This window comes from Lupinus angustifolius, chromosome LG20, assembly GCF_001865875.1.
Source record: "Lupinus angustifolius cultivar Tanjil chromosome LG20, LupAngTanjil_v1.0, whole genome shotgun sequence".
Taxonomy (NCBI): Eukaryota; Viridiplantae; Streptophyta; class Magnoliopsida; order Fabales; family Fabaceae; genus Lupinus; species Lupinus angustifolius.
This window is the reverse complement of record NC_032028.1, coordinates 17,316,575-17,335,254: the sequence shown is the minus strand read 5'-3', so window position 1 is coordinate 17,335,254 and position 18,680 is coordinate 17,316,575. Positions and strand designations below refer to the sequence as shown.

The 18,680-nt window shown below is 32.7% G+C and overlaps 1 protein-coding gene across 2 annotated transcripts; it reads right to left on the bottom strand.

Moving 5' to 3' along the window:
• LOC109336592 (homeobox-leucine zipper protein HAT5-like) lies at positions 287-3,350 on the bottom strand. 2 transcript variants are annotated; one of them, XM_019573284.1, is made up of 5 exons: positions 2,837-3,350; positions 2,224-2,354; positions 1,555-1,794; positions 525-893; positions 287-485 (listed from the first exon to the last, which is right to left on the bottom strand). In XM_019573284.1, the coding sequence occupies exons 1-4, from the start codon at positions 2,919-2,921 to the stop codon at positions 528-530; spliced, it is 822 nt and encodes a 273-aa protein (XP_019428829.1). In that variant the 5' UTR covers positions 2,922-3,350; the 3' UTR covers positions 287-485; positions 525-527. The 2 variants fall into 2 exon arrangements, with proteins under 2 accessions (XP_019428829.1, XP_019428828.1); XM_019573283.1 differs by having other exon boundaries at positions 287-893; positions 2,837-3,346.

Below are 18,680 nucleotides of genomic sequence, written 5' to 3'. Positions count from 1 at the left end.
AAACTGAACGTGTTTGATTAATTATACTTTTTGTGCACTATACTTTTGTCAATAATTCACATGATAGCACATGAACATAAGACTTTTAAGTGTTTAACATGTAAGATATATTTGTATAAAAAATGGGAGATATAATATTTTTTGAAAATTTTGGGTCAACGAATCAGTGATATAAGTTTAATTTTTTTAACGAGGTTATTCTCTCATGAATAAAAAGTCATCTAAAATCATATGAAGAGAATAAAATTTCATAATCAGAGGACCAAAAGTATAATTAAACAAATTATTTGCATCATTCATTGCATGTATACACACTTAATTATGTCATTGAACACTTCAACAATAAATAATTGTAAAGTTTGGAAGTACAACACAGGAAGTCATTGACCAAATTACTGGACTTTATTTATTAAACTTATCTTAAGGCCACTAAGCCACCCAAACAGGACTTTACCTTTTGTTTCTTTCTGATATGACACCTCTAATTATACAATAATATTCATGCTTTTTCTTAATGAAGAGAGTAATTAAAAAAGCACTTGTGGTCCATTATGCAACATATTACTCCACCAACCCAATGCCTCATTGTTTTGTTGTTCATTTTCATGTGCCACAAAAACATCTGAGAAGTAACTTGTACCATCATCACTTCCATCATCTTCCTCAGATTGAACCCTTTCAATTGGTTCCATTACATAATTCTCAGCTGGAAAATATGAATCAACACTGTCAACAACAATCTGAGGACTACCCTCATCCACTATTCCACTGCTGACACTGCCAGTGATTTGAGCTATATCTAATGCCACTGTCTCAGCTTTTTTGTCTGATATTGGTTCTTCCCTTTCAATCTCTTTAGCTTCAACTTGAAGCTTCTCATGTAAGGATAACACCTAGAGGATGAAAAGTCAACATGTTACTTAGATAATAATCATAGTTAAAGTCCACTTGTTCATTAGTTTTATGTGCTACCTTGCACTAAAAATTCATTAGTCTTTAGAAAGAATGTGATTATTATAGTGTTGAATCTCATGTGTAGGACCCTCTATTTCATAGCTACTAATCATGTTCAACATGGAGTGTCAGATTTGTTTCCCTATGATGGAGTTCTGATTGGAAATACACTAACTTTATTCTATACAGGAACTCAATCACACAACTAGGACAAATCTAAATTCTATTTATCAATATTTGATCACCCTTTATGCAAAGCTGTTATTTTTTTCTATTATTCACCAATTGTCTAATTCAATTTCCCAGATTTTGGGTTTTTGACCTGCCATCCCTGTAGTCGCGTAGCCAATGATCATCGGCTATGCGGATCTTATAACCGAGTGCGAGACAACTTTCTCGGGGTAGGGATCGTAGTTACATAAACTCCACCAAAGTGGCAACTTCAGAATTTGAACCCTTGTCCATTTTGGAGTACAATTCTGTGGCCAACCATTAGAATGCTCAAATTCTCAAATTGCATATATAACCAGAGGAATATAAATAAATAAAAAAACTTGATGATTCAAGTTTTTTAACAGCGCATATCATGTGTATATGTACCTCAGATTTAAGCTTCTCATTGTCCTTCACAATGGAATCATAAGATGAAAGTAGGGAATCATAGGAAGCCTTGAGAACATCATAATCCCTTTCGAGTTGCTTGGTCTTCCATCGAGCTCTGCGGTTCTGGAACCACACAGCCACCTGCCTCGGCTGCAACCCCAGCTTCTTTGCCAACTGAGTCTTCCTCTCTGGCTCCAGTTTGTTCTCTTCCTCAAAGTTTTTCTCCAACAGATGAACCTAATCATCAACCACACAAGACTGTCACTACAGGAAATACTCTTAGCCTATGAAGCACACACTTTTTTCACATCCTCATATTTGGATGCAGCAATAAAAACCACAGAGTGAAGAAAGTAAAAGCCTTAACAATACCTCTCTTATCAGTAAATGAATCAATAATCAAACAGTTTTGGTTTTACTAAAAGGAAGAAAGTGGTTTCAAAAATCAATCAGTTAATAGCAAAAGCAGTTTTCTCTTCAAAGCCTAACCCCTTGCACAAATAGCAATGTATTAAAGGCCAAACTCAGACAAATATGAGAGTGAGATTAGAATATGCTTGTTATCACAAAGGAATATAAGATCAGATTCTTATAAAAAAATCTAAGAGCATCATATGCAAAATTGAACAACCAATACCAGATCATTCAAAAGCAAAACAAACCAACCTGCTCGGAAGTGAGGCGGCGCTTTTTCTCTGGCAACAGCTCCTCATAATACTCATCATCAAACAATTCGTCTGGTGAGCTGAAGAAAGGTCTTCTCTTTGAGCTTTCCTCCATGCTCATCATCGATCTTCCTGCTTTCATTCAAATCACAAAGTTCCCAATAACATTAACTAACACTCCCTTTTTGTATCATTAACATTTCGGATACACTCATACACACATCAAGGCCTAGTAAGCATGGATACATATACAATAAAGACAGAAATTCATGAAATAATGGAAACACATAGAAAAAAAATACATAAATGTCTAAAATAACATGTATTCAATACATGGTATAACAACCATTTTGAAGCATGGTGATACATAGATCAAAGTGTTATAAGAAGTAAAAACAAATCAAAATTTAATACTTGATTAGTCATGCCCCAAGTCTAATTCACAATAAAGTTACTTCCCTTAACACAAATAGATACAAAATTCAATCTTCAATTATTATCAATATTACTTTGACCTCATTTTTTTCTATAACTTCTCTGCTGCTATTTTCTCAGTAACCAAACATAAAAAATTCAACAACAACAATAGTTAATCCAAATCCAATAAAAATCACCTTGAAAAGAAAGATCACCATTGCCAAGGAAGATCATGTTGTTCCCGCGACACGCGGTGTTGAAGAAAAGATGCCCAGAATCCATGACCGGAAAATCCACCGGGAACCGTCGTGAATGACGTTGTTTTTGTTTTTCCGGCGAGGGAGAGAGAGATTAGAGAGTTAAGGGCGTGTTTGGGTATAGCTTAATGAACAGTAATTAAGAGTGAATAATTATTGTTTTTCAGAATTAAGAAAGGGTTTGAAGGAATTATTATTATTATTATTAAAAGATCATTAACTTATGACGGAAGAAGCTAGTAGTCCAGAGCAACCTCGCCGGAGTTTCCAACGGACATATGCAAAATCCCATCATACAGCAGCGCCGCCCAGTACAACCCAGATATGGCGGTGGTCCTTTATTAACGTCAGTTTCGGAGCTTCACCGAAGATGAGAAATTCCGGCAAGTGTTAAGGCACTCTGTGTCTTTTAGTGAGTGTCTGTTGTGCAGCTAAACTTGTTCGATCAATGTTGGCTTGCTTTTATAGTATACATACTTATCAGTGAATGACTTAATTGCCCCTTAGTGTTATATCATATTCATATGTAGCATCTATACTTTAGGCGCCTTGTCTATCCCCACAAAATGCTATTTAAGTGCAAGCATGAATATATACTTTTTGAATATACTTTGGTTTAGTAGTATAAGGTCTTACTGAATCCTAAATTTGAATGTTCAATTCTTGAGAGTAATACTTATTGTGAGGGTATCCACGAACTCTAAAAGAAATTAATTCCATAATTAAAAAGGTGAAGAAATATGATTGATAATATTAAAAAATACTATGTTTAATGTAGATACTTTGATTCTGTGAGCCACACACTATAAAATAAAAAATAATAATAAAAATTATGTAAAATTAAATAAATTAAAAAAATATATTTATATCACTGCCATATTTATAAAATTATGCATTATAATACATAAGTTCAAACAATTTAACATTATATATTCTTTAAAATTAATGAAAAACTAAAACCTAATATTTAATAATTAAGTTGATAATTCTGGTAGGCAGCTAGCATTGCTTTTATATGCTTTGCCAGCTCAAAAAAGTATCCCCATAGCTTTGACCTAAATGATAATTATATATACCTATTTCTTTAAACAAAATAAAATATCTCTTTATACTAGAAGAAATTTATCTCCTTAATTTTACTAAATATTTGAGATGTATATTATTTTATTTTTATAATATATTTTAAAATGAAAACTTCTTGAATGAAGAGAAATAAAACACATATTAAACACTTAATAAATTTAAGGAGATAACTTATCTCCTGGTATAAAGAAATACTTTATTTTCTTCATTAAAAACCTTATATCACATTTGCTTTATCCCATTAAAATGTATTTGATTAGAGTGTTGTGTGTAAAAAAGTAAAAAAATAATATTGAGGGAATTTTATCAAAGTGGCCTACGCAATCCAAGTTTCTAATTAGTCCATACATATTTCTCCCATATTTTAACAATATAGCATCAAGTTCAACTTCATGTATATCATCTATTCTAATTAGCCTATTAACACAACATTGATCTAGTGGTGTAAGGTTTACTATATTCCTAAGGTTTATGGTTCAATTCTTGAGAGTAATACTTGTTGGGAGAGACAACTACGAACTCCAAAAGAGATTAATTCCTTGTCAAAAAATGTGAGAGAATACTTTTGTTAGTACCAAAAAATATGTACTAATTAGCCTATGATATGTTAAATCAATTTTTTCCACTTTGAATGTAAACTTTGTAGATCCATTAAGAAATCACTGCTGTTGACAAATTTAAGAGATATGAGAGAGGAAGATAAATCAGAAGCACATGTTTAAGATACCTCCAATAAGTGTTATCATTCTGGACTATAGCTATTAGTGGAAGCAAAGTAAGTCAGAATACAAATTGGATAATATTTTTATTCCATTATATAAAATGTACTTGATTGGTTTTTTTGTCTTCTGATATTAATATATGAGATGAAATTACATCGAAATAGGTGGCCACATGCTTCTGTTTGTTGTTAAATTTCTGAAATTTCAGTTTGCTCTCTACAGCTCCAACATGTTATATACACTGTTATTAAACTATAGAAAAACAAAATTAGATCCAAGTAGAGAGTGAAAAGATGAGTGGTTTGCATTGAATCCACATGGTAGGGCATCAAGATTCTAAAAATAATGGTTATTTTTGGAAGATATCAGAGACTGGTTTATAAATTATTGAGTTAACAGGTAGAGTTAGCTATTCTTGTCCACTTAATATGATGCAGTCAGATAAACTTGTTGGGAATCATAGTAGCAGACACTTAACAAAGCATTAAATACAACTTTACTTCTTTGCCTTTAAAAACTCATCATCAATCCATTGAACCCATTAACCTCTGACTTCTTCATAATATAGTAATGAACATTGCTCGATAACCAATCTGGTATACGAGACTTTCACTTAATAAGGTATAAAAACGATATATATGTATCTTTATCTCATAAGTGAAGATTTTCATGAATTAAACCCATGATCTCATTATTACACACTAAACAACAACCTTAGTTTTGTGTCAAATTCAATCTCTAATAAACATTAATTACTTGATAATAAAGGAAAAATAGTATATAAAAATTTTAAACGTTTATTCATATATGAAAATGACAATGTCAACATAATTAATATATAAGGTTACATTTAATTCCTTAAACATCTCTATTTGTATAAATAAAAACTTTATTAACAGAAATAAAATTCATCTCTAAACCATAACTCAATGCATCTTGTGTGTTTTTTTAATAATAACGATGTAGCTTGAATTACATGTAACTTTTTAATAATGTGTATGTCCATTTGGATAAGCTGCTGTAACACAACCCGATTATGTACTAGACAAACAAATCAGATGGGGTGTTTTTGAGGAAGTATAAAAAGTTGTTAGACCTTGTCCAAAAAAAAGTTAGACAAGACCTAGACAGAAAGTATATATAGAGTAATGGTGTTGAAAAATACAATTTATATTATATTTATTTGGGATTAGGGTAGTTAAAGTGTATATATTTTGTATGTTTTATGGAATAATAATAGAGAAAATATATTGGGAAGTGCAAAAAAAGTTACATGGAACCTAATTATGGGTTGTGACATCATTTAAGTAGTTTAGTTTTTATAATAGATATCTTAAAATCACCGTATGATACTAAATTTATAATTTCTAATTAATATAAGCATCACGTATTTATACAATTATATTTGTTATTTATTTGAGGGGTTACTAAACACATAATCTAATTATGATAACTCGTAGAACATCTAAAACTAATAATAAATATTAGCTTAATGTGATGATACTCAAACAGTTAGCCTATAGGAGGTAATAAGAATCTTATATGTTAACGTATCAGGAATGATTATGGTCTCCAAGATACAAAATCACAAATAGTTTTTCATTCTCCTCATCACATAGAAAATGAATGTTCCTTGAGGAATTCAAGATTTGGTTGAAGAAAATCATCATACTAAACTCTTCAAAGGCATACCAAAAAAGTAGATTTCAGAACATGGATTCAAATATGTGTTTGCAATCCTTGTTCTATTTTAGGTGTGAGAATCATGAGATTCAAAATCATTATCCGATTAGTTATTTAACCAATCATAAGAAAAATCTAGTATACTTGTTATATAAAAAAATTTGTGAGATTAAAGTTGATTATAAGTTTTGGGTTTGCTAAAAATGAAGCTAATATTATGATCTAAGATGTTTAAGCCTATTTGTTGAAGAATGAAGAAATCACCATGTGCCATAATGAGATTTCTGACCAAGACAAGCAAGGCCAAACTGACCAAGCCAGAAACAAGCACCAACATCAGGCCAGAAACGTAGACTTGGCCAAACCCGATATCACACACACTGCCAAGTTCTCACTAGCATTTCATCAAACAACTTAGGCATTACATAAAACAGTTGCTTGTTGTTCAAGCAACTCATTTAACTCATTTTTCACGTGCTATTTGTTATGTAGTCTTTTATCACCAACTTAGTTAGAAGTTAGTTAATAATTATAACTATTTTAGTGATTAGCTTTCTTTCTTCTGAGTTGTATATAAGGCTGCATCCTCTTGCTTTTGTAATTATCTACAAATATATTGTATTAAATAAAAGAAGTTTCATAGAGGTTCTTTTTACTCTGAGTTCTATCTTTCTCTTCTTTTATCTAATGGAAATCCATGTTCTAACACTAACACTGTTAATTTAATGTATCATTTAATTTATAATGGGAATGCACAACTAATACTTGATGAATATAAGCAATAATTTAGTTCTTAACCCATAAGTTTAGAGTGGAATATCCCTACGATTAATACTTATGGGAGGGAGTAACCGGAAAAAATCTCCTCCATATTTTAGCCATTTATTTTAGGAAAATTTAATGATTTGAACTTTTTACTAGAATAGATGACTAAGATGTGGAGTAAGTTTTTCCACTTACACTTCTTAAGGAATAAGTGGATCTCCTCCCAATACTTTATACATGTTTAGCTAAATCCCCTTTATCACACTTACCAGGTTGACAAGTAGCATCTAAAAATATACAAGATAATGTTTTTAATATCCTATGATTAAGACCCTATACATTTCTTACAAATTTAAAATCATGTTTTATAATCTAAAAATAGCATAGTTTTATGAATGAATGATACATAAGTTAAGGTTTTTAATATTTAGTATGAAAGTAATCTTCTTTCTTGACACATAAGTAGAGAAATGAAAAAATGTTCTTTCGCATGTGGATTATTCTTTATTCCTTTTTCTTGCACTGAGTATAAACTACTTATACCATTCGGTATAATAATATAAGTTATGTAAATAGTTAAATACTATTCTTAACTTGTGCACTACGGTGCTTGTGACATTAGGAGAAGGACGTTAAGTCGTTGGGTATAGCAAGAGTGACACAGCATGCACGCGTAGTCAACACTCTTCTATCTTCTTTCTATAATCCTATTCGGATCATATTCTTAAAATAACTATCAATGTTTATGGCCGCAAATGTCAAACATTTTGTTTTTTCATGAACAAATCAAAGTCATCTATTACAGCATGGAAACGTTAAGTGTTCATTTCTTTAGCATGTTTAATTACTTGACTAAACTCAAATTAATCCTCATTAAATAATATATAAGGTAGTGCTTTTTTAGTACTACCAAAGGATAAAGAACTAATCCATTTCAAGGTGTGTGAGAATTCCTTCCAACAAGTGCCGCTCCCAGAAATCGAACCTCTTGACCTTTTAGTTATCCTAACAACCTGATATATGCCTTCCCATATTAGAGACACTATTTGACTTATTCACACTTAGTTTCCTAGTTTTGTGTACATAGTTGAGATATTGCCATGTATTTAGGAAAATTTCACTTGTTCTTATTTGCCTTTTGTTGTATAAATTCAATTGTAAATCATATACAAAATACACAGAACGTTTTTCTCCATATGGTATCTAGAGCCTTCTAATTTTTTTCCACTTTCTTCGTCTCTTCATAACAACAGAGCATTGAAGAAGTTCCAATGGCTAACTCAAGTCAAACTCTCCTGCTCTTGCTAACCACACAATTCCAATCTCAATCTTCAAATATCGTCTATCAATATCAAACTCAAATTGGAAAGTTACTCCTTATGGCGATCTACCATTGTCTCTACTCTTGAGAGATTTGACCTAGAGGGTTTCATTCTACATACTTCCCCACCACCAGAGACTTGCCTCGACCATACTGTTGACGGTGTTTCAACCACCGAACCCAACCGTGATTTCGCGGTATAGAAGAAGTGAGATTGTTTTATTCTCTTCTGGATTAAATCCACTCTCTCTGAGCGAGCACTCTCCTTGGTGTTCGTGCAACTTCCTCTCACATGGCTTGGACCACCATTGAAAAATCGTTCTAGGCTCAGAACCAGGGCTCGTCGCATGGCTATGAAGATCCAATTGAAAACTCTAACAAAGGGTCTCTCCCTATGCTGGAATACACTGAGCGTAAATGCTCCATTGCCGACTCTTTGGCAGAGAATCTCCATACTATTGTCGTCAAAGATCTTGTTGCTTATATCTTATATCGTCTTGATTCCTCATATGGAGCCTTCTCTACCGTCATCATGATGTCTGATGATGTCTCCGCTGATGATCTTATTGGTCTCCTTCTTCAAGAGGAGGCTCGTCTCGAACAGGAACACACTCGCCAAGCTATTGTCGTGCCTTAGTCCACCACCCTAACACCAATTCTCTCTACCTCCTTTGCTTTCACTACGACATGGTCTTCAAACTGGTGTCTTCCAACACCAACAATAACAACAATGGTGATGGTTCCTCTTCAAAATGTACCACTGATAATCAACGTCACCATCCTGTGCCAATTGTGCAGTAAACCAATTCACGAGGCTATTGATTGTTGGTAGCGAACAAATCAAATTGATTTCCCTTCTCGTCGTGCAAACCCGAGGACTCAATCTGGCCATGCTCATATTGCTCACTCGGGTAGTTCCTCCACTGTTATGAACTCGTCGTGGTACTTTGACACGAGCGCGACAAATCATATCACTCCAAATATTCACAAACTTACCATTGCAGACGACTACACTAGAAATGACAAGTTGCAAGTAGGCAATGTTAACAATCTATCTATTTCTCATGCGGGTTCATGTTTATTGCCTAATCTTTGCTTACCTAATGTGTTTATTGTTCCTAAACTCATCAAAAGTCTTCTTAGTGTTTCTGAATTAACTCGTGACAATAATGTTTTCATGGAGTTTTTGCCGACTCATTATTGTGTTAAGGATTTTCAAGGACAAAAACAACTTTAAGGGAACATTAATTATGGCTTGTACCGACTGCCTTCCACCATAAATAAAACGTCCACCACCATGGCACTTATTAGTGTGCGCGCAACTCTTTATGGCTATCATCAATGCCTTGCTCCTCCTCATGCACCTCTGTTTAGATGTCTTTTATCATTATTTCAACTTCTTGTTTTTTCAAATAAATTTCCACCTGTTTGTGATTCTTGATAACTTGGAAAAAGTCATTGTTTTCCTCCTCCTACATCTCATGTTGCCTCTGCAACACCCTTTGAATTGATGTACTCTAATGTTTGGGGATCATCTACTCTATTTTCAATAAATGGAAATTGCTATTTGTTTTATTTATTGATGATTGCACTAAATTTGTGTGCATTTATTTCTTATTTCTTGTCCCAAAAATCACAAGTTTTATCTACCTCTGTGCAATTCAGAAAAATGATCACAACATAATTTAATAATAATATTAAGAGTCTTTAATCTCATTGGGGTGGTGATTTTAGAAATGTTTCCACCTTTCTTCAACAACATGGTATTAATCATCTACTTTCTTCTCCTTACACTCAAGAACAAAATGGTACGATTGAACGACGAAACTGTATCATCGTTGAAAAAAGCCTTACCCTCTTAGCATAATCATCCCCTCCACAAGTTTTTTGGGAACATGCCTTCAAAACAACTACCTACCTTCACAATCACACAATTATGAAGAAGATCTTCCTCCTAACCTTGGCGCGGTTTTGATAAAGACACCAAAATCACAAAGAGAATAAAATGAAGAAGACTATAAATACATAGAAGTTTCCAGCTTCAAGGAAATTACATATTAAGTCTTCAATATGTACTTCTATTCTTACGCTCAATTTATATTTAGTAGCAATTTCAAAACTATTTTTAAAAGAATTGGATAAGTCTTGAAACAATGTCAAAATGCTAAGTAACAAGTTAGTTGACATGAGTAACATGATACTAGATTTGGGTAACAGGTTACCTGAACTGTATGACAGTTGGTAATAGGTTACTAGAACTATGTAACAGGTTACCTGACTAAGAAAATTGTTACATAGCATAACTGACACTAAGTAATCAATTAATTGATTGAATTAACCGATTACCATTTTGGACAACAAGTTTTGGTAAACGATTAGACTATCATGGTGATCGATTACACATAACTGTTGGAAACCAGTTTTTTAAATCTGGATAAATAGTTTTCATTCAAAGTGAATGAGTTTCATTCCAATCGTGTCCCATCTTCATGGAAGGGTATCATGGATGATTAGAAGCCTATTTAAAGGCATTGAAAGATCCAATTGAATATAACAATTAATACACAAAATTTTCACAACTTGGTTAAACAATTTTGTGCACTCTCTTGAAATTTTGATTTTAAACTTTCAGATTTTTCTGAAGTTGCTTCAAGTGCTAAGTTCTACAGTTTTTCAAAAATATTAGAGCATTATTTACTAAGTATATTGAGAGAAAAATGATTGCAAGTATCAAAAATTGTCAAATACTTGTAAAGGCAATGTTGCTAATAATTTCATTCTTCATCTTATTGTAATACTTGTCATCACAAGGATGTGGTGAGAAGGGGAAAAGAATTAACTTGGAAATATTGTTGTCCAAGGGTAGATATTTGTGAGTATGTAAGGTACAAGGGTCTCGGGGAGAGAAATTGTAATTGCAACTCAAAGTATCTAATTGAAAAATATAATGTGCTGCAAGAGTATTGAATGTAACCTTCGGTGGACAAGAAGGTGAACCGGTATAAAATTTTCTGTGTATTCTTCTTCTACTGTTTCTTGTACTTTCATTTTGAGTTTAACTCCGTTAATTTCTACAACAATATTCCGCTGCAACTATACTCTTATACTTAGCAAAAAAAATTGACCATTTCTCCCATTAACTAATTCACCTCATCTTAGTTCCCATTTCTCCCATTAACTATGTAACAGGTTACCTGACTAAGAAAATTGTTACATAGCATAACTGACACTAAGTAATCAATTAATTGATTGAATTAACCGATTACCATTTTGGACAACAAGTTTTGGTAAACGATTAGACTATCATGGTGATCGATTACACATAACTGTTGGAAACCAGTTTTTTAAATCTGGATAAATAGTTTTCATTCAAAGTGAATGAGTTTCATTCCAATCGTGTCCCATCTTCATGGAAGGGTATCATGGATGATTAGAAGCCTATTTAAAGGCATTGAAAGATCCAATTGAATATAACAATTAATACACAAAATTTTCACAACTTGGTTAAACAATTTTGTGCACTCTCTTGAAATTTTGATTTTAAACTTTCAGATTTTTCTGAAGTTGCTTCAAGTGCTAAGTTCTACAGTTTTTCAAAAATATTAGAGCATTATTTACTAAGTATATTGAGAGAAAAATGATTGCAAGTATCAAAAGTTGTCAAATACTTGTAAAGGCAATGTTGCTAATAATTTCATTCTTCATCTTGTTGTAATACTTGTCATCACAAGGATGTGGTGAGAAGGGGAAAAGAGTTAACTTGGAAATATTGTTGTCCAAGGGTAGATATTTGTGAGTATGTAAGGTACAAGGGTCTCGGGGAGAGAAATTGTAATTGCAACTCAAAGTATCTAATGGAAAAATATATTGTGCTGCAAGAGTATTGGATGTAACCTTCGGTGGACAAGAAGGTGAACCGGTATAAAATTTTCTGTGTATTCTTCTTCTACTGTTTCTTGTACTTTCATTTTGAGTTTAACTCCGTTAATTTCTACAACAATATTCCGCTGCAACTATACTCTTATACTTAGCAAAAAAAATTGACCATTTCTCCCATTAACTAATTCACCTCATCTTAGTTTCCATCTAATACTTACAATTAAGACTAGACCTTATTTTGGGTAATTTACTCTCAAACCGATCATACTTCATAGATGGCCTCCAGATCATTTTTTGGAGAATGTTCCAACATCAATCGTCCTCCAAGCTTTGTTGGAGAATGCTACGACTTTTAGAAAATCAGGATGATAATCTTTATAGAGTCTCAAGACTTGGATATATGGAATGCGATTGAGGAAGGACCCTATGAACCTTTCACTGTTGTCAACAATGTAAGGGAAGTTAAGCCAAAATCCTCTTGGAATGATGAAGATAACAAAAAAGTGTTATATGATCTCAAAGTCAAAAGTATTCTTACTTCAACCTTGGGTATTGACGAATTTTTTAGAGTATTAAATTGCAAATCTGCTAAGGGGATGTGAGATACTTTAGAAACCACTCATGGGGGATTTGCAGAGGTGAAAAGGTCTAAACTTAATACTCTATCACACTAGTATGAAATGTTTCACATGAAGCCTAGAGAAAATACTTGATCTCCAAATAGATTTATTCACCTCACTAATCATTTGATTGCACTTGGTAGGGTACTATCAAACAACGACTTGAACCTGAAAGTTCAAAGATCACTTACAGGACAATGGCAACCCAAAGTGACTGCTATCTCCGAAAACAAAAGTTTGTCAAAGATGTCTTTGGTTGCTCTCTGTGGAAAATTACAAGAACATGAATTGGAACTAAGTCAACTTGAACAACATGAAACACAAGAGAAGAAAAGAAAGAATATTTCCCTTAAAGCAAAAGTAGAAGTATATGAATCTTCAATAGATGAATCAGAAAAGGATGACATGGAAGATATGATGTTAGTGAAGAAATTCAGCAAATATCTAAAAAGAAACAATAATGGGAAGATTGGACAATCAAGAAGATTCAACAAGATCAATGAAGTTTCCACTTCAAATCAAAACTTCAATTGTTTCGACTGTGGAAAATCCGATCACATGAAGATGGATTGTCCTACACTAAAGAAATATCTGTTCAAGGCAAAACCTGAAAAGAAGACTAGTAGACATTTTTATATTACATAGGAGGACAATGACATAAGTTCAACTTCAGAACCAGAAAATGAAGAACACACTCATATTTCCCTAATGGCGTCTCATCATTCTCATGATGAGGGGGTAAGTGAAACTGAACCTTTAGATAAGTCATCATTTTCTGAACTACAAAATGTTTTTAATGAATTGCATAGTGAATATGTCAAACTCACCAAACTTTACTTGAAACAAAAGAATGAGATTGACACATTACAAACAAACGTTCTTCTTCTTCTTCTTGTCCAAATTGTGTTACTCTTGAAAATAAAACTTCTACTATGTCTTTTGGACTCAAAAGTTTAAACAAGAGTAGTATAAAATTGGATAAAATGTTAAAGATGTAAAGACACTCCACCGACCGTAGAGGTCTCAGTTTTTCCAAACCTTCTTTAAATAAGAAAAAGGAAGTGTATACAAAAATGAATTTTCGTATACAAAGCATTTATCCTCATTATATTTCTAAATCTAGAACTAGGATACAAAAATATCAATCCATCTACATTTACTGTCCAAATCATGGGCATACACCTAATACTTGCATAATTGGATAATATGGTATACCCATAATACGTTTTCAATGGGTAGAGAAATGTGATAACCCTATAGGACCCAAACTGAATTGGGTACCTAATATTACTTAACCTGTTTTGCAGGAATATTTGGGAGTTACCACTGATTTATGGTATTTGGATAGCAGCTACTCAAAACATATGACGAGCGACAAAGGAAAGTTCTCTGTCCTTACTCCAATGGACAAAGGCTATGTCACATATTATGACAACAATAAAGGAAGAATTCTTGGAGTTGGTAGAATTAGGAAGCCACCTTCTACTACAATAGAATGTATTCTATATGTTGAGAGACTCAAGCACAACTTACTCAGTATAAGTCATCTTTATGACAAAGAGTTCCATGTGGTATTCTACTCCGACAAATGCATCATTGATAGTAAGGTATCTGAAAACTCTAAACTTATTGCTAAGAGAATTAATAATATCTATATGATTTCTTTAAATGTCCATTCTCTTCCTATTAAACGTTTAGCTATAAATACTCATGATGCATGGTTATGGCATAGGAGAATTGTACATATACATATGGATATTTTGAATAAACCGATCAAGAAAGATTTAGTTGTCGGTTTACCCAATATGAATTTTTTTAAAGACAAATTATATAGCGCGTGTCAAAAGGGTAAACAAACTAAAACTTCTTTCAAACCAAAGCATATGGTTTCTTCTTATAGACCATTGCAGTTACTACACATAGACTTATTTGGCTCCTCTCAAACCAAAATGTTTCGTGGTAACTACTATGGTCTTGTGATAGTAGATGAATTTTCAAGATACACTTGGACTCTATTCTTGGTACACAAGAATGAGGCGTTTAATACCTTTAACAAATATACTATGAGAGTCGAAAATGAAAAATCTTTAAAAATCACTGCTATAAGAAGTGATCACGGGGGAGAATTTCAAAATGCTTCTTTTGAGGAATTTTGTGATGATCTTGGTGTCTCTCACAATTTCTCTGCTCCTATAACACCACAAAAATGGAGTTGTAGAGAGAAAAAATAGTTCTTTGGAGGAACTAGCACGTACAATGTTGAATGAAACTAATATTCCAAAGTATTTTTGGGCTGATGTAGTTAACACAACTTGCTATATTTCCAACCGAGTTCTAATAAGACTAATTCTAAAGAAAACCCACTATGAACTCTTCAAATGTAGAAAACCAAATATTTCTCACTTGCATGTGTTTGGCTGCAAATGTTATATTCTAAATAATGGTAAGGAAAACTTAGAAAAGTTTGATGCAGAAGCTGATAAAGGAATTTTCTTTGACTATGCTCTTACAAGCAAATTCTTTAGAATTTTTAATAAGAGAACCATGACTATGGAAGAATCCATTCATATAAAATTTGATGAGTCTAATCCAACTATGGAAGAAAAACCCATTGTTGATGATGATGACATTTCTAATTCCTCCTTGGAAAATCCCATATTGATGCTATAGCCAACATAGAGCATTTGAAAATAGATGATGATTTACCATCACAAGAAGAGCATATACATTCTAATTTACCGTCACAAGAAGAGCATATACATTCTAATTTACCGTCACAAGAAGAGCATATACATTCTAATTTACCGTCACAAGAAGAGCATATACATTCTAATTTACCTAAAGAATGGACAACCCATTGATATCGCCCTATAGATAAAATTATTGGTGACATAAGTAAGGGAGTTACCACTCGCCTAAAATTGAATGATGTTTGTCTAAGCATGGCCTTTGTTTCTCAAGTGGAACCATCTAAGATTAATGATGTAATCGATGATGAACAATGGATTCTTGCTATGCAAGAAGAACTCCACCAGTTTGAGAGAAACAAAGTTTTGGAACTTGTTTCTAGAACTAAGGATATGCATGTTATAGGAACACGTTGTGTCTTTTGAAATAAATCACATGATAATGATATTATTATAAGAAATAAAGCAAGACTTGTAACCCAAGGATACAACCAGGAAGAAGGTATTGACTTTAATGAAACCTTCACTACGGTTATATTCAATGATATCAAATGGACATAAAGAGTGTATTTCTTAATGGTTATATTCAAGAAGAGGTGTATGTCAAACAACTCCGTGTTTCAAAGACTACAAGCATCCCTCTCACGTCTATAAACTTAAGAAAGCTCTATATGACTTAAAGCAAGGTCTTCGTACCTGGTATGACCGTCTAACAAGCTTTTTAGGCTTTACTAAAGGAAAGGTCCAAACCATATTGTTCATTAAGAAAATAGATCATCATACTCTACTTGTTCAAATCTATGTTGATGATATCATTTTCGGTTCTACTAATGATCTTTTGTATAGTGAATTTGGTAAAATGATGCAATAGGAGTTTAAGATGTCCATGATGGAAAACGTTGAACTACTTTATTGGACTACAAATCAAACAACTCAAGTATGAAATTTTTGTTAGTCAATCAAAATATTGCAAGGATCAGCTGAAACGCTTTGAAAGAGATGACTGCAAACCTATTGTCACTCCTATGGGTTCTGGAACATACATAAATGTTGATGAGACTGGAAAGTATATTGATATCTCTAAGTATCAAGGTATGATCGTTTCCCTTTTTTATATAACTACAAGTAGACTTCATATCATGTTTAGTTTATACCTTTGTTCATGTTATCAATCAAAGCTCAAAGAGTCACATCTTACTACCATGAAAAGATACTAAAATATCTTAAAGGCACACTTGGTGTAGGACTATGGTATCTGAAAGGAAGTCTTTGTAACTTGGTGGGATATTCGGTTTCAGAGTTTGCTGGATGTAAAACTAAGAGAAAAAGTACAAGTTGTACTTGTCACATTCTCATAAAGGTTCTAGTCTCATGGTCTTGTAAAAAGCAAGCATGTGTCGCCCTAAGTAATACTGAGGCATAATACATAGTATCAGGAAGTTGTCGTGCACAAGTATTGTGGCTCAAACACCAATTATGTGATTATGGATTAGACTTAGGATATATTCCTTTAAGATGTAATAACACCAGTGCTATAAACCTCACAAAGAATGTGATTATGCATTCCCGAACTAAACATATTGATATAAGACATCACTTCCTTAGGGACTATGTTCAAAAGAAAGATGTACTTTTGGAATTTGTTCATACACATAACCCATTAGCAGACATCTTCACTAAACCTTTAGCTAAAGAATCTTTTTATAAAATTAGATGAGAATTATGCATTATTGATGAAACATATTTGTCCTAAACATGTTTATATATTTTTTGTTATGTACTTCATTATATGTATCTCATGCCTACTTGAACTTTTATATGCTTTCAATAAGTTAATTTCTACTATTTTGGGTTGTGTAATCCATTATTATAATGGGGTAATCGATTACAAGGCATCATATAGCTAAATATTCAAGAACCGATTAGTGCAATCGGTTCATCTACAATTAATCGATTATTGGCCTCAACGATGAGTTTGAGTAATCGATTGCTCTCTTGTGGTAATCGATTATACACTGTGTTATTTAAGGCAAAATCTCATATTTTTAAACTTCATCTTCTCCATTTCACTCTCTCAATCGTGGTAATCCCTCAACTTCGAAAAACCATCATTCTGAACCGTTTTGAGTGATTTTTGAGTCGATTCATATCATATTTTCAATTCTAAATACTTTCCAATCATTATTTTTATGTTTAGTGGCCTAAATCAAAAACCCCCAAATCACCAAAACCTACATTTAAAAAAAAAACTCACTTTCCCTATCCTGATGAGATCAATATATTGGATTTGGTGCGACTTCTTGCTAACGAGGAACAATGCAAAGTCTTCAAGGAGCATTTTATTCAAAGACCTATTTTTACTCCTAAGTATGGTATGTTAAGCTCTTTTGAGAATGATGATTTCATTTTTCCTATACTGTTTAAGGAAAAAAGACTCTCTGAGTTTTTCGAAATGCATTACGCTAATTATCCTGAACTTGTAAAGGTACTTTATGCAATTTAACCTTCAAGAAGAATAAATCTTCTCATTTGCCAAAGGCAAAGACATTGCCATATAATTTAGAACATTAAGTTTCATTTGTGGTAATATGTCATACATAGAGACAATAGTAATATTAGGCATTCAATGTGACTTAGAAGGGTATAACAAAATGGATTTCTACTACTCTATGTGTAGATATTCAAAAAGGGAAATTGAACTGCGTAAGCAAAGGGTTGTCGGTGATTCTGTTAGAAACTGAAACATTTTATCTCTTGGTATTTTAAACTTAGAGGATCTTTGGCTCATTACTTTCTAAGCTACATCGTAGTTCCAAAAATTTCAAATCATTCGCAACTCAATGATATGGAAATACAACTGATTTATGCTATGAAACATAATATGCCAATTAATTGTACATTGATGGTAATGAAACAAATGTGGGCCGTTAGTGGTAATTTTGGACCTTTGCCTTATGCTATAATCATAACTTCTATACTTGAGTATTCCGTCGTATCCTTTGCTGGTGAGTCTAAGATCTTACT